Here is a 23663-nt window from a genome sequence, read left to right as displayed (position 1 = left end):
TCAAATTTCAACAAATTACCCCAGAACCACAGGGAAGTGATGTCCTGATAATACTGATTGGCTAATGGTACCTCATGCATGTGTCAACTCAATCTTATGAGAATAGAATAAGATCACAAAATCCTTCGAAATAATATGAGTTGACTTGTAGAAAACTTACAACTTCTACTGATGTGTCCCACTGAAGAACGTAATAATTATGTAATAATGCGGTTTCAAAGTAGCCTTCTGGCAGTTTATCGTAAGTTTAACCTCTAACCTGGGACACATTACAGGTTATTCACATACATAAGTCTTTTAATTGCACAATGAAAAACTAAATCTGTCCACAGACACTTCCTTTATTCCAGAAATCGTTGGATAGGAGGCTGGGAAAAATTGTATGCGTGTATTGTACCGAAGCTAACCAACCAAACCCTGACCTGGTCCACCAGTTAGTAGTCACCAGCCTAAACCATCTTAAATAGGTAAATATGTTCTAGATATTTTCATAATTAAGTAGCGTTAATCACACAGATCAGACTGGCCGTATGAAGCAATAATATTAATCACATGTTGTAAATCCTAGTGACTCTACTAAATTAATATTATTAATAAAACAGACTACAATGACTCTATACTTATGTAAACTTGGAGCACCAAGAAAAAATGGGATAAGATATAAGATAAGATAAGATAAGATAAGATAAGATAAGATAAGATAAGATAATATAAGGTAAGGCAAGATAAGACAAGGGACATCAGTCATCAATGTATGAGGTCATAAAGTGCATAAAAGCTGTGAACATTTCACAAGCTTGACATTTCACACCTAGTATGTTCAAGTGCATTGAAATGTCAATAAACAAAAGATGTTTCTGCCCCTGTCAAACACATCAATTGCAAAAGAATTATAAGATAAGCCAAGACCAGCCCAAAAAAGAAACTAAGTAGTTTAGTCAGTAAGCATAAATCCCTTTCTTTGTGACAGGCCTATGCCCGAGGAGGTGGCAACAACACATTCTATTGAATATAATTATTGAACTTTAGGTGATGGAACCAGTCTTTAAAATAACACATTTATGTTTTGTTTGTTTTTTGCAGCTGGATTGTATTCTTTTATTGAGTATCATTTTGAACTCAAATCAAAATGTCAAATAATTTATGTATCGAAACCGGATTGCAAAACTTTTGTCTGGAAAATATGTCCATATCTTGATAGTTTTCTGGAGAAAAACACGTGGACATGCTACAGTACACACATTCAATGGTCCCAAAAGTATATGGGCATTAAGCCACACTTATTTGCAAAAATCAAACTTCAAGTTTGTGAGATAAACTCAATTTTAAAGTCGATTAAACTATCTAATGTAGAAGAAAAGTTACGATTACTTAAAACTATCAATAAAGTCAATTTTTATGCCATTGAAGTCAGAGCTACTTACCTTTTTAAACCGTGAGCACAATGTTAAAGTTATTGGTAAACAGGGCTGCCGATGGCCAAATTGATGCCCTACGAAAAGTTCCAGGTGGACGGGGGGGTTCGCGTGATATGTGCCTGAAGCTATCATCTGTGTTCCGCAACTGCTTTCAGGTCCTAAAATAACGTATAACGTGCGAGTAAGGGCAGACGGTGGACTTTCTGGTGCCCTCCTAGGGTAAGATGGTGCCCTCCTAGGGAGTTGATGCCCTACGCAGACTGTGTAGTCTGCTTATAGGGAGCGACGGTACTGTTCGCAAAGGTAGAACAGTTTGATCACTGATTCTCAGTCCTGATTAAGCCATTTGTGGCAGAATAATATATTTAAGGATGCTATCCAGTAATCATAAACATCTGTTTTTAAGTCATGGAAAGGTTCTGAATATTCATGGGTCAAAATCGATGGGAACCTTGTAAGGCTATGAGCACTATGAACTTTAAATTGTAGCATCTGCTACTGAGCATGCCCAATGGAGAAGCACTGTGTCTCATGGTAATACCCACAATCCCTTGCACTTTAATTAATTTTAAGGAATATTCCAGGTTAAATACATGTTAAGCTTTTGTGGCATAATGTTGATCACTACAAAAAAAACTCCCTCCTTTTCTTTAAAAAAAGGCAAAACTTGAGGATACAGTGAGGCACTTACAGTGGATGCCAATGGGGCCAATTTTTGGATAAATATGAAGCTTGTAATTTTATAAAAGCACTTACACGAATTCTGTAAAAAACTCATGTCTTATTTGAGCTGTAATGTTGTTTAAATTTTCATATTCACAGTCATTTTATGGCTTAGGGTTTAATGACATTATATCGTCATGGCAACAAAGTTGTAAAATTGGCTAAATATTTACACAGAAAAGGTTAGTAAGCAATTTTATCACACTAAAATCATGTAAACACATATTCTGTTTATGTCTTGTGACTTTACTTTTGAAACAGTTAGTATTTTATCATAAAAAAAAAAAAAACAATTGGCTCCAATTCACTTCAATTGTAAGTGTCACTCTAACCTCGATTTTTGCTAATTTTTTTAAGTAAAGGAAAAAAAAACATTTTGTGGTTATCAATATTATGCCACAAATGTTGCCGATTGATCTCAAATTGTATTGAAATTGTATTTGAACATTCCTTTAAATGTGTTTGGTCAAAGCGTGCCAACTTAAGAGTACATGTCAATAATTAGTAATTAATCTGTTTTTAAATAATAGATGTTTTAGCTCTATGTGAGTTTTTAATGATGTTTTGCAGTAAAATGTTGTGTTTTGTTGAAAGTCACAATCAGGGTGATTAAAGCTCGCTTTGATGAAAATTATTCAGTTATGCAGTTGATGTAATGCCTACAATTTTGTAGTATTTGTTTCCACCTTTTACACTGGACCAATTGTTTGGTACCTTGGTGGGTCTGACACACGAGCTTGTGTAGAAATGTAGATCTACATTTACATTTACATTTATGCATTTGGCAGACGCTTTTATCCAAAGCGACTTACAGTGCACTTATTACAGGGACAATCCCCCCGGAGCAACCTGGAGTTAATTGACTTGCTCAAGGACACAATGGTGGTGGCCATGGGGATCGAACCAGCAACCTTCTGCTTACCAGTTCTGCGCTTTTGTGCACCACCTCCACTCACCCCTCTCAGAACTGTTTAGAAACATTTTCATATTATATTATTTTCAAGAGTGTTGAAAATTATGAACAGCTGCACTTAAAAGTTAAATTTTATATAACTCAATAATTACTATTTTATGATATTTGCTGAATTGATTGAATTGAATTTGTGGAATTTGCAATCCCAACTTGAATGTTTAAGTTGGTACAACTAATTTATCTAAAGTTGAGTAAACAGAAAAATGCTTTGAAGCTGGTTGAACTTTTTAAACTTTATAAAATATCAGACTAAGTGGCATCTGCATGCAAAAGCTGCTAGAGATTTTCTCAGATCTAACTTCAATTTTCAGAGCCATCTTTTGCAATTTAAACCAATTGGTCTCAAGCTGATTTAAGTGGATGTATGAAGTGCACACGTGTCAAAAGTAACCACAAGTGCAGTTCATACGAGCATGTTTCATTTATGTTTGACAACCAGAAATTGACCAAATAATTTTCTCTCAATTATTAACATTGTAGTTTTATCATTTAAAACTTTAATATTTAATCTAATGCAATGTATTATATCCATGCATTTTAAAGAGTGGCTAAAGAATCCAACTACTTTTTGTGCCCAGTGCATTCTCAAAGATAAACATGTCCTCTATTGTACAATTGACTTTAGGTGTGACCTTTCATTTATTATTGTTGGAGAGGTTCCAGCAAACATGTGGTAAGATGGCATGCATGGAATTCCATGCATTGTGTCTTGTATTGAAATGTACCCAATAAAAGAACCAGAAGCTCTCCTTTCTCCACAGACTGTTTTGCCAGAGCAGACATAGACACAAAGTCTCGATCAACATGGCTTCCAGCTACTCCCGAAGAAGCTACATGTCCTCCAGTGGCTCCCTGGTGGGTGCATCAACTAGCTCCACCCGGATATCCACGTCAAGTGGGGGAAGTAGCCGCATCAGCTCCGTGAGGGCTGGCAGTGTGTATGCGGGCGCAGGAGGCTCAGGGGTCCGCATCTCCAAAGCCTCTGCAGGAGGTTTCAGCATGTCAGCATCTGCAGACAACAGCGTCATTGGCAATGAGAAATTCACCATGCAGAGCCTTAATGACCGTCTGGCTTCCTACCTGGTCAAGGTACGCTCCCTCGAGAAGGCCAATGCTGACCTGGAGCTCAAGATCCGTCAGTTTGTGGACAGCAAGACCTCTCCTGTTGCTCATGAATTCAGTGCATTCTATGCCACCATACATGACCTTCAAACTAAGGTACAGAATACCATCAGTGCACAATAATAAGGATGAGAATAATATGGGAAGCATCAGTTAGAATAGACTGAACATTATAATTTAATTACATATGGCTTTTCCTGCCATATATACATTTTCCAGAAATTATAGCTGCAACGTAGTTATTAAAAACGTAATAAATGGTTGGCTGCAACAATTATTAGTATGAATATTGACTATATGTAATAAATATATACATACAATTATTTTTATATATTTATATAATAATTTATATATGTCATCTTTATATGAAATATATAAAATAATTGTATGTATATATTTATATGTATTATGCATTATAACATAATATTGCATATTACATATTCAATAGAATTATTTTTTTAAATTAGTAAGAAAAATAAATAAATATTTTAGGCCAAAACATACATATGAATAAAAGACACCATGCATGCCAACTTACCACATATGTTTTATGTATTATGATGCTATAGCAGGCAATCTTATCTCAGTTTGTCATATAGGCTACATTACAAATTATTGTTTGGATTGTTTATTGTATTCCAGTGAAATGAATGACATAATTTGAATGAGATATAAGGAAATCACCAGCTTTGCTGGTAAGGGTACCAGACAGTACCGCATATTGCAATACTTTTCAGATGTGTTATATATTATATATATATATATATATATATATATATATATATATATATATATATATATATATATATATATATATATATAAAATATTCAAAGCTGAGCTACTGACCCGACAGATTGCTGACCCCTTATTAGCTTTCTATATTTCTTTACCCATATGCATGCCGAAATATTCTAAACATGGAAAAACATATTTTCTTAATGCATCATTTTTTAATAATATGTCTAGATCCTGGCAGCAATTCATTTGAAGGGTGGAGTCCATCTGAGCATTGACAACACACACCTGGCTGTGAATGATTTCAAGATGAAGTGAGTCTTCAATGCATTTTTCATGTTACTGACAAGGCATAGCAGAAAATCACAGCACACACACACACACACACACACACACACACACACACACACACACACACACACACACACACACACACACACACACACACACATTGTGCTTTCATGTTTTATGGGGACTTTCCATAGACATAATGGTTTTTATACTGTACAAACTTTACATTCCATCCCCTAAACCTAACCCTACCCCTAAACCTAACCCTCACAGAAAACTTTCTGCACTTTTTACATTTTCAAGCATTTTTAAGCTGTTTTCCTCATGGGGACTGACAAAAAGTCCCCACAATGTCAAACATTTCAGGTTATACTATCCTTATGAGGACATTTGGTCCCCACAAAGTGATAAATACACACTCACACTCACACACACACACACACACACACACTTGTCCCACTTTTTTATAATTGTAGGGACTCTCCATAGACTTCCATGCATTTTATGGATTTTATACAGATCTAATAATAATTTCTATCCCCTAACCCTACCCCTGAACCTAACACTCACAGAAACCTTTTGCATTTTTACATTTTCAAAAAACTATGTTTAATAAGCCATTTCCCTCGTGGGGACCGCTGGCTGGGCCCTACTATGTAGGTGATCTCAGGTTTTACTATCCTTGTGGGGACATTCCCCACAATGTAGCATAAACTTGTACACACAAACACACACACACACACACACAGAAAAAAAATGTCTCACTTTGTCATATAGGCTAATTTACCAATTATTGTTTGGATTGTTAATTGTTTTCCAGTGAAATGAATGTCATAATTTTAATGAGATATAAGGAAATCACCAGACAGTACCACATATTGCAACACTTTTCAGATGTTTTTTATGTGTAAAATGAATGGGATTTAAAAATAATTGTCATTGAGTTCTAAATAAAGGGTCTGGAGGAACATGCTCATTTAATCCTGTCAATCACAACTTGAAAACCCCTCCATCACCCCAACTCTGCTTCATATTTTTTTCACTTTACTCTTCAATCAAAATGTCTGGGTGGGGTGTTTAGTGTTTAAGCCTTCAGTTATGTTTTCCTTTATCTCACTGTCACGGACCAAGTAGTCCGGCAATGAGGAAAACAGGAGTTTCTTGTTGAAAAATGTTTGTTTTTTTTATTTACCCCAAAAATACTAAACAATAGAAACCAAAAAGTTAACAACTAGACTTATAAAAGAGGTCAAAACAAATATAACTTATACTCAAAACAGCATACAACAAAACAGAATATGAACTGAACAAACTGACCTAACTGAATGAGACACAAGGGAACATATATAGTGGCTTGGCCAAACCAATTCACACAAAGGAAAAACAAAATGGACGACAAATACAAACAACTACAAAGTAAAACAAACTAAACCCAAAATCCCCCTCCAACATGGCAGCACATGGTATGGCTTAACTGGCAGGTCACAGGATATCACAGTCTTCCACCTTTGGCCACGCCTTTCTTCCCCAGGACAGACCTCTCCTTGCTGATTATTCATCCTGTGTGGCTTGGGCCATCACACTCACTCAAGGATTCTATGAACTTCAATATGGAAGTGAATTCTTGCAGTGATTTTCTTATGTCCAGTATGAATGTTTTTAAAGACTATGTTGCTATATCACACAGATTTGAAACTGAGCATATCATGCGGCAGTCTGTGGAAGCCGACATCGCTGGGCTGAAACGGGTGCTTGATGAGCTGAACCTCACCAGAAAAGACCTCAGCATGCAGATCGACGGGCTGAAGGAGGAACTCGTCTTCCTAAAGAAGAACCATGAGGAGGTATAATGCTTCTGTATGGCTCTTTAAAATGTAGTGTTTATATGATTTAGGGGTATTTGCTTTTAAATACTGATTCATAAGGCAAGAAGGTGATTTAAAATGGTGAAAAACAGTTACAGCACTGAAGATATGCAGTTTCCCTTACACATTCATATACATTTTATCAGAAAATCTTGATGTTGATTTAAAGAAAAAGAGTCCATGGATGTGTTATACAGTATGTCAGTTAAGTAAAAATGAAGCAATTTGTTAATTACAATTTACTCTACTCTAGGATCTCTTGGCCGCACGCTCTCAGATGAGCGGGCAGGTTCACGTTGAGGTTGATGCAGCTCCACAGGAAGATCTCATCAAGGTCCTGGCTGAAATTCGCGAGCACTACGAAGCCGTAACAGCAAAGAACCAAAGAGATCTTGAGCATTGGTTCAAGACAAAGGTGAGATTCAAAGTATCACAAGCATACCAATACAGAATACTGCTTTTATTTGAGCTCATTTACATCAGGATTCATGACAAATTGGTGTGCGACAGTTCTTGTTTCAACTGATGTAATGTTCCTCTACCTTTATTTCAGGCAGAGACTCTCAAACAGGATGTTGTCACCAGCACTACAGATCTGAAATCATCTCGCTCTGAAGTCAGTGTGGTCAAATCAAGACTGCAGTCATTGGAAATCGAACTCCAGTCCCTTTTAACAATGGTTAGTAAAAAGTAAATGGAGCCTGATCTCATGAAAATGATGCGACTGTGATGACATTTTTGCTAAATTACATTATGTGCCTTCTTAATAGTTTAATTGGCCAAATGTCCAATGTTTGGAGCTAACTGCGAGGTGAGGTTTTGAAGGGGAACGTCTATCGAGTTTTTAATCAACAAAACTGACCTCCCTATCCTAAGCATTGCACTTGAGCCCAGGAGAACAGGGACTTTTCCTGAAGGGCCGGCCACGAAATGGGCCGCAAAAGCTGAAATGGGCCGTAGCGTTATGCAGAACGGGCCACAAAACGGTGCCGCGATATGCCGAAGGGGGCAACGATTTGCAGAAAAGGACAGATTTTGGGCCCGTTTTCCTATCCGTCCCTGCCTAAACAAAACTGATTGTGTCATAAAAAGCAAATGTGAGATATAAAACACAATTGCCAAAGCAACCACGTCATTTTGTGGTGCTTTTATGACACTTTTGTATCAACGACATTTTCCGCACTCTTCAGGACTCGTACCTCATTCCTTTGCATTGCAAGTGCAACACTCTGTCAGTTGAGCTACCACACAATTCAGACAGGCTAGAACAAGCTAATGAATGTGTGAATGATTTAAAATGCATCACCCTACAAGTCACATGCTATAGTAAAGGTTTTGGGTATTATTAGATGGCATTGTGTGAGGAACAGTGCGAAAAGTACGTGTTCATGGACTGATAATATGCTGTTTTACTCTTGATTTGAAAGGGAATAAATGTTATTGTTGTCGTAGTGCCTCTAGTGTTCATTTCACCAGAAAACTGCCATGATACTGTAAATACAACGAGGCACGTAAATATCATATTGCAAAAATGTAGTTTGGAAAGGGAAAGGAGGAGACGAGAACCGGCTTGACAATATAAATAATAGTTTTAATAATAAACTGAAACTTAACAGACAAATACACACATGAGGGACATGTCCGTAAACTATCTCTCTCTCCCGCACAATCCTCCGCAGTCAACCTTTATCCCTCTCGGAGGCTTGATTAGCCTCATAAGGGACCGGGTGTGTATGATCACGACCCGGCCCCGCCCTCTGCCCTGCCACATGTAGGTAGTAACATTGTATGTCTACACAAACAAGTGAATAAATATAAGCATATATATATATATATATATATATATATATATATATATATATATATATATATATATATATATATATACATAAATATAATACAATACATATGCCCCATAACCCTCCTACTACAATGTGCATCATTTCATTCAGAGCTTGTGTGTTCTAATCAATGTAGAAATCATCCTTGGAGGCAACATTGTCTGACACGAAGGCTCGTTATTCCATGAAGATGAGTGGTTACCAGAATCAAGTAAGTAGATTTGCAGTCAACATTAGCCTGATTACTTTGGCACTACTGAATTCAAATGTCATGTTATGGACATGAACTGTATTTTATCTTAAAGGAATAGTTCAAACTTTCTCTCATCATTTACTCACCCTCATGCCATCCCAGATGTGAATGACTTTCTCTCTTCTGCAGAACACACATTTTTTAGAAGAATATTTCAGATCTGTAGTCCATATAATGCAAGTGAATTGGTGCCAAAATCTTGACAACATAAAAGTCATTCACAAGACTCCAGTGTTTTAATGTGTTCAGAAGTGATATGATAGGTGTGGATGAGAAACATATCACTAAGTTTTTGTTTCTAGAAATTATTCACTTCTGCCCAGTAGGGGGCGATATGCATGAAGAATGTGAATCACAAACAACACAAGAAGAAGAATGTGAAAGTTAAAGTGGAGATTGACTAAGAAGGCAGGTTATTGTAAAAATTGACTTAAATCTTGATCTGTTTCTCACCCACACCTATCGTATCGCTTCTGAAGATACTGATTTAACCTCTAAAGTCTTATGGATTACTTTTATGTTGACTCTTGTGATTTCTGGAGCTTCCAAATTTTGGCACTTATTCACTTGCCTTGTTTGGACCACACAGTAGCTCACACCTGAAGAAACCTTTTGTGTTCCTAGGTAACCTTCTTTGAAGATCAGCTGGTGCAGCTTCGTGCTGATCTGGAACGTCAAAGTAACGAGTACCAGATCCTTCTGGACATCAAGACCAGACTGGAGATGGAGATTGCAGAGTACAGGAGACTGATGGATGGAGAAGCCACGTATGTTTACAAACTATTGATTGTAGCCATATCCATTTTTACCATTATGTTCTATCACACTCTTTCAGGTAGAGTAGTTGGGTTTATTTTCAGAGACTGGACAAATTGCAATACCAGCCATTGTAACCACAATGGTAAAACTGCCCCAATCGGAATTGCAAATATAATCACTGTTTTCTAATAGGATTCCTCAACTCGAAAAACAGACAGAACAGCCTTAAACTAATGCCATTGGTTGAGCCAGTGTTGCCAACATAATCCAATTACAACTCGTAGTAATTCATACGAGATGGCAAAATCAATAGATGTTGTACGATTGTTATGCCCATAGAGACAAACCAATAAACAAGCACAAAATATTTAATAGATGCATAACAGGCATCACATTTTTAGCTATAGCCTCCAAACCAACACTTTTTTTAATTTGTGAACAAATTTGATGACAAATTCTGTATCTTATTATCTACATGACTGATGAATGTCTAGCCTGTAATAAACTTCCCTTGTCTCGTTCCAAACCTTTTCCTTTCTTATGTGGTACACAACAGTTATACTAAAAACATGGTTAGGTTTGGCGTTAGGGGTTAAACATATTACATTGTTTGGTGGTTCTCTATGAGAGTAAAAGTCGAACGTTTTCATACTAATCTACTCGTACAATCTCTTACGGTTTTGCCATCTTGTATAAATTATAACAGGTTATCATGAAACCAGTGGCAGAGCTAGGGGATGGCCAGGGGTGGCCGTGGCCACCATGGACCGAAGTCTGGCCACCCCATTTGCAATTGCCATTTAGTCTTTTTTTTTTTTGCAAAATTGAGTTCTTTAGAGGTGAAATCATCTCTGAAAGTTGTCTAATCTATCAAAATCTGGCTACAAACACCCTCAAGCAACTACTGTTGAATTCCCTTTGAATGCAGTTTGCTTAGGCCAAAGGCTATGACCAGATCATTAAAACATCTTAAAAAAAAGTCCCGACTGAACCTTTTATTTTATTGACAATTCAAAAGGAAAGCCCCATAGCTGTTGCATAAAAAGTACAATTATTTTGCTCTTGTTCTGTCTTCTATAGTGTCAGAACAGCATCCAGTTCCACTTCAAGAACAAAGGTCATCACAGTTGTGGAAGAGGTTGTAGATGGACGAGTGGTCTCCTCCTCCAGTTCCTCAAACATGTCTCAATCTCGCAGAGTGATTTCCTGATTTGCTGTAATGTTTTTTGTGTTTGCTGTATGCACACAGGCTAAAACCAAATAACCAATAAAGCAGCATTCTTAAATGGATTCTGACGGAAATGGCCTTTTTTTTTCAGTAACTGTATAAGAGAAGCTAATAGAATTCTACACATCTGAAAAGTCGGGTTACGTTTTGTTTTCTTTGCGTTGCATCATCATACTGAGACTCAAACACAGACAAAATGTGTCTATTATTAATTTAATTAAGCCTAAAGAGATGAATTAAAGATAATAGGGGGGAAATGGAAGGAATCAAACCATGCAAGACTTTAGAATGAACTACAAACAGTTACATATCACAGTTTATGGTTGTGTCCAAAATCACATACTGTCAAAGTCTGTTTTAGCTTTGATGAAGAATGCACTTTTTGGATGGTAAAAAAGTAAAGTATTTCTTTAGATATGCATGTGAGCAGGGCTGTAGCTAGTGGGGTGAAAGATGGTTATTCTTGGGGCCCAATGGTACAGGGTATTTTTTAATAGGAAAGCGACCCAGAGCAATATACAGTAAGGGGGCCCAGATTACCTTGCTACGGCCCTGTAGGTGAGCAGTATACATTTCCAGACATACTTCATCCGGGAATGTGGGCCGAAAATATGACGTATAACAATTACAAAAATAATCTACTCAGGTTTTTTTAAAAACAGGCACAATTTAACCACAAGGAACAACTTTTTTGGTGTGGCACTTCCAATTGAAAAGAGCCACCCAATGTTGCTTTTAAATTCATCGTTATGAATATGATATCTCCTAAATTCCTATTGCATCATGGGATGGTACTGTGTTCAGTTGATGCGCCTCGCTGGGTGTAGGAGGTCATCCTGGTATTTTTTGCCTCCTTTTATGAATACTAAGGACTGGAATATCCAATCCATTGGCATTCTGATTTTGGCATACTATATAGTAGGTAAGTATGCATATTTGGCCACGGTATGAACAGAAGTATGAGCAGATGTGCTCTAAACCCTGTTTGCAAACGGTTCAACATTGAGGTGACAGAGACCTCTGATGGCTGAACTAAGAATGACATCAAGACTGTGACATAATACAAAAGACATGATCTGAATTGTTTTCACCAATTTTGGAAATCAAACCAATTAGAATATATACTTAATGTTTCATGGCAGATTTTAGAAGAAAAAAAAACAATAATCTTAACCACATATTGTACCCTCATAATATCTAACAAATGATCAGGGTTGGGGAGTAATGAAATACACGCAACAGGATTACATATTTAAGATACAAAATATTAGTAACTGTATTCCACTACAGTTACAATTTAAATAATTGGTAATTAGAATACAGTTACATTCTAAAAGTATTTTGATTACTGAAGAGATTACTTTGCATTTTATTGTCATTATTTATTTTAATATTTAGTCCTTTCAGATGGAAAACATTTATACATATAAATGATGCGTTACAAAGTGCATTTGAGCAGCGGTGAAACACTTTCTTATGATGTGTTACATTCATACCAGCAGACAGAGAAGTACGTTTGAAGTAAGTTTGGAGCAGAAGAAATAGAAATAAACTTTGTGTACATTGTCAGCTTTATGCTAAGCTAAAATGCTATTTCTAGCCATTTTACATGCACATGTTACCAGACACAATCATATTTATTATCAAGAAAATTCACATTTGATCATAATTTCTTTTTTCCTCTAAGACCTTTGATATTAGGGCAAAAATCATATTCTTGATAATAATTTTTGCATTATTTTCCTGTAAAAAATATCTGAAAATCCTTAAAACTAAATCAATTTGATTAATCTTGTTTTAGAAACAACACTGCATAAGATATTTGGGTTTTTCAGAGAATGTATTTTAACATGTGTATTTTGTCTTACTGCACTGACAAGAGTTTTTATAGTCAAAACAAGTGAAAAAATCTACCAGTGCTGAAGAAGTAATCCAAAGTATTTATAATACGTTACTGACCTTGAGTAATCTAACGGAAAACGTTACAAATGACATTTTACAGCATGTATTTTGTAATCTTTAGTGGAATACATTTCAAAATGACCCTGCAAATGATAAATATCCAGCCATTCTGCCAGGACCTGCAAATATTGTAAGTACATGAACAGATATAAAACATCTGGAGGCTTAACAACACACATGCAAAGTCTTTCCAATTATTTCTTTTAAAGTGTTTGAAGAGTTGAATGAACTTGCAAAATGTTTTCTTTGTATATATGAATGTATCAAACCCAGCGTGTTATTTACACTGGCTCTTACATCCAAATTTCTTGGTCCAACGCATTTGATGTAAACTGTTTCCAAGACAAATAACTCCCCAGCTGAAAACTTGTATTTCTTGTATTTTACTATTCCAGTTTTGATTGCAAACACGTGTTCTCCCTGTTGCATTGATAAAAAGTAATTCCACAGTGATGAAGACACAAAGGGTTGGTCAACACATCATCTACACTCATAAACACCTTTTGACAGGGCAACATATAAATTCAAACTGAATGCAAAAAATATATTGTAAGTTAAATGTACATTCTTGGATCACCTACATTTCATCAGTTACTCATGTCTAAAATATGACAAAATACTCAGGCACAGACATGCCAGCCTTACATTTGGAGTACAAAGTTTAATACGGTATTCATTTTTTAATTACCAATCATTTTTGCTACTTTTTATTACAGCACTTACCTTATTACTGCCTCCTTTGGATGACTTACTTTTGTTGCATTCCAAGTCCCATCTGCTAAATGAAAACATTTAAAGGCAATAACAAGGAAAAAAACAATAACACAAGATGTTTTCCATTAGTTTCTTTAATAACTCATTCCAGTACATGGTTAAAGAATTACATATGATCAAGAAAATGTGTACACAGTATTTTACTGGAGGAAAGAAACTAGCATGGCACTCACTACAACACAGATCAGACAAGATACAAAGCTTTCTGTAACCTCACTGATCCCAAACATGGACACTTTCGTAAGAGAAAATCAGTCACAAATGTACCAACAAAAAAATTAAGAAAAGAGATGTAAAGATATGAAAACATAATGAAACATATATTTCATAATATAATAGTAGCTTTTATAAAAAAAAGAAAAAGAATGAAAAAAGTGTAATACTTTGAGACATAATGAGGTGTTTAGCTACTATCGTTACTGAGACTGCTGCCACTGCTAAGATCAGGTTTTTCTCTTTTGTGAATTTGCTCGTGTGCTCTGAGGTGACCCGATTGGCTGAAATTCTTCCCGCACTGCTTACAGGTATATGGTCGTTCCCCTGTGTGAATTTGCTGGTGTGCTTTTAGATGTCCCAAGCGACCGAAACTTTTGCCGCACTGGGTGCAGCCAAACGGTCTTACGCCAGAGTGAATCTTCTCGTGAGTTTTGAGGACCCCTGAATTGCTGAAAGTTTTGCCACACTGGGAGCAGCTGTATGGTTTTTCACCTGTGTGAATTTGCTGGTGCTTTCGGTAACTTGTCTCTTTAGTGAAGCTCTTGCCGCAGAGCGAACAACAGAAGGGCCTTTCACCAGTGTGGCTCAACTGGTGAGCTTTGAGTTCCTTCGTTTGACTGAAGCTTTTGCCACACTCCGCGCAACTGAAAGGCCTCTCACCCGTGTGCAGCCGCTGATGGGAGCGGAGATCATCCGCTTTGGTGAAACCTTTCGGGCAGTGTGCACAGGTGTACGGTTTTTGCCCCGTGTGGATCAGCTGGTGCCTTTTCAAGTTACCAGCCTGTCCAAAGCTCTTGCCACACTGGGAGCAGGTGTAAGGCCTTTCACCGGTGTGGATTCGTTGGTGAGTCTTCAGGTTACCCAAGGTACTGAAGTTCTTACCGCACTGAGTGCAAGAGAACAGTTTCTCACCTGTGAGGTTGCGAGGTTTGCGTGGGCCGTGGCTTTTTGTGCTGGTTTGGTTGTGCGCGACAGGCGCTTTACTCACCTGGACAGACATCAACTCGTAAAGGTTTCCCGAGGGGAAATCAGAGTCCATTTTCCCCATACCATCAATGATGGCATCAGGTCGGAGTTTGTTGAGCTCTGAGCGCAGCTCCGCCATGTGAATCGACTCCAACCCATTCATCTCGGTTTTGAGGTGGCTGGACATGAGGTTAGGTTCATACTCGGTCTTGATTGCACAAAGCTCTGTGGTGAAGTAACTCTGCAGGTCAGAATGTTGCTCTGATTTGATATACTCGAGGCTATCTGAGACGTGGGTGATGTAGTCAAACACCAGGCTGGGCTCATAGTGCGACTTGTAGGAGTCCAGCTCCATGCAATGAAAGGAATGTAGGTCGTTATGGTGCTCAGACTTGATATAGTCAAGGCCGCTGATTTCCATCTTGATCTGTTCGGAGCCAAGCTCAGCCGTGCTCAGGGGCTGGATTATGGACAGGTCCACTGTGCGGATGGGATCGAGGTCGGGCTCACTCTTTATGCACGGCAACATAGCCATGGGCTCTACGATCTCAGAAGCGAGCGAGCTGAGCGTGGGTGTGCTACATTCTGATGAGAGCATGGTCAGGGTTGGCGTGGTGCACTCCGGCTGCAAGGGGTCAAGTGGTGGAGTGCTGCATTCGGACAATAAATTATTTAGTCCTAAAGTGATGCTTTCTGTCTCCAACTCTGCCATCCTGGTGGAAACTAGTCCACCGACTGACCAAAGCTTCCGTTATGAGTAATATGTGTTACTTTTACAAGACAAATGATGGGTTCCTAAGTGGGGGTGCGTCACTGATGGCACGGCAACCTCTGGCCTGGGTTAGGAACAATGATTCCCCTGGCTCCTGGATGTGGAATAAACCAAAGACAAAAACAATTAAAACTATAGCCTTTAAACTGGACTTGCATCACTATATTGGAAAGCTCTTATTTAAAGGTGAAGTGTTTAATTTTTATGGCAACTGTAAGAATATATAATGAGGCGTTCACATCGTGTCGGAATTACTGTAATTACAAGATGGCAACTCCGAGTTGGATTTGATTCCGAGTTGTTCTCGGATCGGAATGGCGATGATGCTTCGGAAGGACAGAGAGGGAAAACGCAAGTGTTTGCAATAGTGATGCTCCGTCATGTGACCAAACGATGAAAGCATCATTCTGACTATGACGTAGTCGTGCATTGACCAATGAGAATCTCGCAAAGGCAGGACTAGTTGCACTGTGAAATCTAAAAAAAAACATGGTGGACTAACATATCCATGAGGTTTAAGCCTATTAATTACCATTCCTTTATTATTTTTCACTTCCAGGCTAAAAATATAGTAACTGTAGAGAGAGAGCGGAGAAGTTTTTCAATGTATTTTCGATGTACGTTGTTGAAAAGTTACATTTTAGATATGTAAGGTAAGGTCCCTAATTCATTAACTCACCTCTATATGTTCATTCAAAATGTCTGTGAACAAAGTAAGTTCTCCAGGTAACAATGACATGACAAAATGGCATATCAAACAGAAATATGTGTTCATTAACTATTAAAATTGAGGCCACTGCCATATAGTATGATGTCACAACTGTCAAGTCAATGAAGACGTGAAAGTTCTTTTATTGAATTATTACGGTGATTCCAACATGATGGGAATGCACCATATGTATAGCAAATATTCGTGGGTTCATTACCCCAAAAAGTGTACCCTAAAACATTGCTTTAAGCATCCTAGTCAGCCCAAAACAGCAAAATTTGTGCAACCAATTGTGCGAGTTTGTGGATGTATGTACTATCTGTTTGATCGACCAACAACAGACACGGGAAGTGTTCGGAAATTTCTGTTTGGTGATAATAGAGGTGCCAAAAATTCAATAATAATAATAATAACTTTACATAAGATTGCATACAGTGGCAAAGCAACACTTAGGCCCATATTAAGTTAGCTATTTATAGCCTCCACAACTCTATTCCCTTGTGCAGTTAGACTAGCTGTCAAAATTCAGTCTATTCTAGTTATGGGTAAAAGTTATGCCCTCCAAGTTAACGCTCAGCAAAATACCAATACTAACACTGATTGGCTTTTTGGTTAATTGATTTTCTGCATGCAGTTCAAATGTCATTTCAAAATGGCTGTTTCTCAAAGGCATGTGACGAAACTAGTCATGCAAATCACAAAATTAGCTCACACAGCTGGTACAGATTTAACTCTATATAGAATTAATACATTATTAAAGCTTTACAACATCCTATATGGAAAAATGAACACAATACAGAATATGAATTACACAACAGGAGTTGAAATCTACACATCAGCATGGCAAAGCCTATCTGATATATTGGACATGTTATCGCTGCCAGATGTGCACATCTGAATTTAGTACGAAACCGTCACAGAAAACACAAACAGCACGCGAATTCAAGAGGGGGAAATCATAAAAACGTGCGATACGAGTCGTTACTATATAAATACATCGTCGTGTCATTTTGGATACGTGTGCTCAGATGCCTCAAAGTACAAGAAGAAGAAGAAGAGAAAAAGACAAAATACAGACAAAAGGGTGAGGAAACATGAATTAGATGCATTGTGTGAAATCGGAGCTCGCGTGACATTCGCTCTGATCGGGACGCTTTGCCAGGTCGCCACGCATCATGCACTTTTCCACAGCCTTCTTGAAACTGGCGGCGTTTTTGCACACAATAAATCTTTTTTTTCACATTTTTTTTCTCTGCAAGAAATATCCGTTTAGTGCACGACGGCTGCAGGTCTCGAACGAGTGCAACAAGCACATAACGGGTGGTGAACAGATGGTGTATATCGGCATGCAGGGCGCGTTTCGGTGTTTCCAGCGGTGGTGATGAAGAACATACAAAGGCAGGAGGAGGGTGAAATGCCACAGCTTCAGCGTGTGCGAACCAGTGGCCATCTTGTTTGTGAACTGAGCGAGCCGCTTTGACAGCTGCAACTTTTGCGCGCAAAATCAGCTTTTGCGGAAAAATGCAACGACGCTTTTCGCGATAGAAGCGTATATATGTTGCGTTGCGTGCATGACTTGTGCGATTAATGCACATTCTCATCATCGCTTATAAGGAGAGGCAGGAGGAGGAAAACGATGCAAATAACAGTACGCGAAAAGAAAAAAAATTATATATATATAAAACGGCTCGGCGATTTTTACCTGACGTTTCCCCGGTTCATCGCTTTTTTTTTTTTTCTATAGCCCGTCAACGCGCCGTACGCGGAACCCACTTCAAACCCCTGTCGGACCCGCCACGTCCAGCTCCCTGTCGCACAAACACTCCTTCTCCCTTTCTCTCTCCTCCTTCTCATTGACTAATTCCGCTTCGTTTTCACTCCCGTTGTCGCTCTTCTCCGGGTTTCAGCCGTTGCACTTCCGTCGTAAAAATGTTAAATGCGCGCGCAGCGGTACCGCCGTACGTTTACCGACAAGCATCTACTTCCGACAAATGTGTTTTTGTGTCTGATGATTACGTTGTAGAGGAAGCATACAGTAAAATACTACTACTAGGCCTATTACTACTACTACTACTAATAATAAAAAACATGTATGCATGTGCAACTAAGTGGATAGATAATGTTTTTGAGCAACCAGATGTGCTTTTTCTCGGTTTCATTTCATGTTATGGTTGCACATCACCATCATCATCTGGTGAGAGGACGGTCACATCAGCTGTTACACTTCATAACAAAAGCTGAGTAGCCTACTGGAGAAGTGGAATGTGCTCCAGTCACTCCAGAGTTCTGTAGAACGTTCCATTGCATTCCATTGCAAATGATAAATGCATTGCTATTCATAATAAGCGTTACACTAGCATTCTACATAAAGTTCTACATTCTACACTATACATTTATGCATACAATGTTTATTTTATGCATAAAAGATTTAGCCATCCATCACAAATAGATACAACTTCTTAACAAATGTTAATTATAGCCAACTGTAAAATTAGCTATTGGTATATTGGTGCAGCATATGGTTTGCAAAGATAAAACGGTGAACCTTTGCAATAATGTTCAATAAAATACACATTAGTTAGCAAAATTACAACGAACAATACAGCACGTGTTAATCAAGGTTAATGCTAATTACTAAATAATTCTTAATTTACTAATAAAGATGCCTTAACATTATTTAATGCATTAGTAACATGAAGAAACAATAAAATATTTTATTTTCGCAAATGAACATGAAACCAGATTAATAAATGCTGTAAAAAAAAAAAGTATTGTTCATTGTTAGGTGATGATAGGCATTTAATAACATTAACTACTACTGTAGAGCCTTTTTGTACATTTTTACTGATAAAAAAGGACCATGCAAAAAGACAAATATATATATATATATATATATATATATATATATATATATATATATATATTACCTTGTGAATTTCATTGTTTTTGTTTTTTTTAAATGTACAGTAATTTGAAATCAGATGATTGCAACACACTCCAAAAAAGTTGAGACAGGGGCAATTTAAAACTAATAAAAGTCTGGCGAATTGAAATAAGTGGATGTGAAACAGGATATGCAATGGTGTCATAGTATATAAGTAGCCTCCCAAAACAGCCTAGTCCTTCGAGAGCATGGATCGGTCGAGACTTGTCAATTTGCCAATGGATGCTTCAGCAAATAATCCAGCACATCGAGAGTGGATTATAGAAACCATAGAAAGTTTCCCAAAGACAAATTAGAAGGATTTTGGGCATTTCACCCTCTACAGTGCACAATATAGTTAAAATATTCAAAGATTCTTAAAAGGTATCTGGTAAAATCTCAGTGCGTAAAGGTCAAGATGAAAACCACTTCTGAATGCACGAGATCTCCGATCCCTCAGACATCACTGTTTAAAAACATAATTCATCTGTAATGGATATCATGAACATGGGCTTGGGATTCCTTTAGTAAACCTTTGTGAGTCAACACCATCTACAGATGCAAGACTTCACTATGCAAAGCAGAAGCCGTACATCAACACTGTCCAGAAGCGCTGCCGACTTCTCTGGGCTCGGCCTCATCTGAGATGGAAAGTAGAGTCCACATTTCAAATAGTTTATGAAAAACAAAGCTGTCGTGTTATCTGGACCAACGAGGAAATGGACCATCCAAGCTGTTATCAGCATCTGGTCCAAAAGCCAGTGTCTGTATGGGCCAGGGGTGTGTTAGTGCCCATGGCATGGGTAACACACATCTGTGAGGGCACCATTAATGCAGAAAGTTATGAAAACATATTGGAGCAACATATACTGCCATCCAGCACCGCCTTTTCCAGGGACATCCCTGCATTTTCTAGCAGGACAACTTCAAACCACATACTGCCGGGATTACAAGTGCATGGCTGTGTAAGCAGAGAGTGCAGGTGCTTGATTGGCCGGCCTGCAGTCCAGAACTGTCTCCAATTGAGAATGTGTGGCACATTATTAAGCGCATAAGATGGCAATGAAGACCCCGTACAATTGTGCAGCTGAAGACCTTCATAATGGATGAATGGGGGGAAAGTCTGCTTGCTAAACTTAACAATCTTATGTCTTCAGTGCCTAAATGCTTAATAAGTATTATTAGAAGAAATGGTGATGTTTCACAGTGGTAAACACTCGACTGTCCCAATTTATTCAGAGTGTGTTGCAATCATCTGATTTGAAATTACAGTACAATAAAATTCACAAGGTTTAAACATCATATCATATTGTAGAGCTTTCAATATAGCAAAGGGTGAATATAATTTACAAATCACTCATGTTTGTTTTTATTGGCATTTTTCATACTGTCCCAACATTTTCAGAACTGGGGTTGTCAGAACTGGGGGAGAAAAGCAAACTCAAGGCAGTCCTACAATGGAAGTGAATGTGGCCAATATCTGAAGGGTTTAAACAGAAATGTGAAGTTTATAGTTTTATAAAGGCACAATAAAAGTTGTATATATAGTTAATTACAGGGTTTACTTCTGCCATTATGTTGTCAGGGCAACCAAGTTGGAAATTCATCTACACAGACAGGTTTAGAAAGCAATTTTATCACATTAAAATCATGTTCTCACACATCTTGTGGCAATACTTTTGAAACAGTAAGAGTATTTTAATGTTTACGGATCGGCCCCATTCACTGCCAATGTAAGTGCCTCACTGTAACCGTTTTTTGCTTTAAAGAAGGGACAAGTCGAAATACATTTGTGTGATATTATGCCACAAATGCTGTCGATTGAGCTTAACTTGTATTGAACCCAGAATATTCCTATAAGCTATATATATATATTACACGTTTATTATGGTGCTCTTTCTTGTAATCAATAAGAGCGCAAACCAGCAATTAGTGGCAACAGTTTCATAATTCAAAAATGAAACAGCATTTGTGGCATAATGTTGATTCACATATAAATGACAGTTACAGTAGGGGATATACAATGGGAATGAATGGGGACAATCCATAAACGGTGTTCATTTATAAACTCATATATGTAAAGTTATATCTAGTACTGGGATTATAGGGTTCTGTTGTCATGGTAACAGAGTTTTATTATTGGATAACAGTGTGTAATTAGAGTTTATGGACTGGCTCCATTCACTTATGTTATATATACATATATATATGAGGATCTATTATGTTTTGTATTTACATTATGTCACAAATGCTGTTCCTTGAGCTCAGCTGTATTGCAACTGGAACATTTCTTAAACAACATTGGAAATCTGTATAATTTCATTCCCTCAGTTCCTTTGTGAAGTTTGACTTCATCCACTGCAGATTAGTGCAACAACATTTCTAGTGATGCCAGCTGTGTAACAGAGAAAACGTGAGAAACAAAAACTCCTAACTCTGCTCTTGCATTCAGAAAAATTAAAGGGATAGGTTGGTCACCCAAAAATGACAATTCACTCATCATTTACTCACTTTTTTTGTTGTTCCTAACCTGTATGACTTTCTTCTGTGAAACACAGAGGAAGGGAGAACGTTACAGACTGACAGCCTCGATCACCACTCACTTTCATTGTACAGTAATACGTTTGTTAACAGATGTTTACTCCAGGAATCAGAAACCAAAATGACAAAGGATGTAATTGATACAATTTCACCTTTTAATGTATTGCCATAATACAACTTTACAATTATTTCCAGTCACATAAAAAGACATTTCAGTGATAGATAAAACAATCTTGGAAACAAAGCAATTAAATGCTGGTTATGACAACAGGCATCCTCAAGAGGTGAAAAGAAAAAAAAAAAATGTTTTAATGAAATTAAAAACCCAAATATACAAAAGACAATTTCCCTAAAAACAATCTCAAACCACTGACCAAATAGTTTGTGCAACATTGGAAGGTTTTAGTTTCGACTTTCTCGAAGTGTGGTTTATAATCAACTGGAGCATCCCATACATGTTCAGTAAATTACCATCAAACTATTAATAGTTTCCATTGTTACCCTGATATGTTTTAGAATTTGTCCAATTTAACAACTTTTCTATATAATACTGTACATCTACAAGCAAACTGATTTTGATATATTAACTTTCTTATTAGCAAATATCGCCAAAACTAAACCTGAATGCAGTATAACAAATTTAACAGAGAACTTGATAAAAATATGATAAAACCACGAGGTAATGAACCGAGCAAAATATTCAATTTCCATGTCATATTTTCAAACTACCAACTAAAAGTGAGGTATAGATGTGTGCAGAAACAGGTAAACAGTGCAAAATATAAACCACAAATTGAAAAAATGAAAGAAAAAAAAAAATAGCACATAGTAATACTTGGCATTTATTGGTCAGATGGTATAAAATCAATTTAAAGCTACTTTGTTGTAAAATTCAAAAAAACCACTAAACATGATCCATGGAAAAGAGTTGATCCCACTGGTCTATTACAACTATAATTGCTCCATGATGCATTTCAACATTAGAACAATCTGTTTTTAAGCATGGCAAGACAAATTTCTTTAAAATTGATATGTCTCTTAAAAAGCAAAATATCTACTGATTAAAAAAGTCAACATGCATAACAATGAAACAAAACACATTTTTTAAGTAATGCAGTTCTCTGGGCAAATTACTGCATTCAAAGTTTTTTTAAACTTGCATGAGTGTTTGGCAGTTTGCTGTTCATCTTGCTTAATAAAAAAAGGATCAAAATCAATGCAGGTCAATTGCTTTTTCTTCTAATGCACAGTAAATTTGACAGCAGCCATTGACTGCAGAAACTAACACACAAATGAACCATTTCAGGCATTAAAGAGTGGAGAACACAACCTACTGCAAAGTTGCAATGTAGATTTTACGAGAGTGTATCAAACATTCACAAACTGTAAATGAATACATAGGTGTGTCCTAAAGCGATTTACATGCAAAACTTATTTTTGAATTCTCCTTTTATTAAATAGATGGTCTATTGGCAAACATGTGGCTATTTAATTGCATTAGGACAGAGGCAAAAGTTCAAGACCTTTGAATATTCATATTTAAACTACATGTAGTAAATACAGTGAAATTAATTGTTCACTCTTTCAAATA

General features: G+C 37.2%; 3 protein-coding genes across 3 annotated transcripts in view; 1 reads left to right on the top strand and 2 right to left on the bottom strand.

Moving 5' to 3' along the window:
* Positions 1-23663, bottom strand: part of LOC127650920 (zinc finger protein 449-like) — a 451526-nt gene that overhangs the window by 413086 nt on the left and 14777 nt on the right. The window lies entirely within an intron of this gene.
* On the top strand, positions 3861-11271 carry krt1-19d (keratin, type 1, gene 19d). Its single transcript, XM_052136583.1, has 8 exons — positions 3861-4332; positions 5204-5286; positions 6951-7107; positions 7382-7543; positions 7682-7807; positions 9106-9180; positions 9847-9989; positions 11062-11271. Exons 1-8 carry the CDS (start codon positions 3919-3921, stop codon positions 11189-11191), a joined length of 1290 nt encoding a protein of 429 aa, XP_051992543.1. The 5' UTR covers positions 3861-3918; the 3' UTR covers positions 11192-11271.
* On the bottom strand, positions 14011-18577 carry LOC127650919 (zinc finger and SCAN domain-containing protein 2-like). Its single transcript, XM_052136576.1, has 2 exons — positions 18311-18577; positions 14011-15993 (listed from the first exon to the last, which is right to left on the bottom strand). Exon 2 carries the CDS (start codon positions 15837-15839, stop codon positions 14349-14351), a length of 1491 nt encoding a protein of 496 aa, XP_051992536.1. The 5' UTR covers positions 15840-15993; positions 18311-18577; the 3' UTR covers positions 14011-14348.

This window comes from Xyrauchen texanus, chromosome 10, assembly GCF_025860055.1.
Source record: "Xyrauchen texanus isolate HMW12.3.18 chromosome 10, RBS_HiC_50CHRs, whole genome shotgun sequence".
Taxonomy (NCBI): Eukaryota; Metazoa; Chordata; class Actinopteri; order Cypriniformes; family Catostomidae; genus Xyrauchen; species Xyrauchen texanus.
Note: the sequence above shows the minus strand (reverse complement) of the source record. Positions and strands in the feature narration are given on the sequence as shown.

What these genes read in the sequence shown, in the direction of transcription:
- krt1-19d (XM_052136583.1), top strand. Translation starts at nt 3,919, where the DNA reads ATGGCTTCCAGCTACTCCCGAAGAAGCTACATGTCCTCCAGTGGCTCC. An exon ending in AGCATTGGTTCAAGACAAAG is followed by an intron (nt 7,544 to 7,681) that starts GTGAGATTCAAA and finishes CCTTTATTTCAG; the next exon opens with GCAGAGACTCTCAAACAGGA. An exon ending in TGAGTGGTTACCAGAATCAA is followed by an intron (nt 9,181 to 9,846) that starts GTAAGTAGATTT and finishes TTGTGTTCCTAG; the next exon opens with GTAACCTTCTTTGAAGATCA.
- LOC127650919 (XM_052136576.1), bottom strand. Translation starts at nt 15,839, where the DNA reads ATGGCAGAGTTGGAGACAGAAAGCATCACTTTAGGACTAAATAATTTA.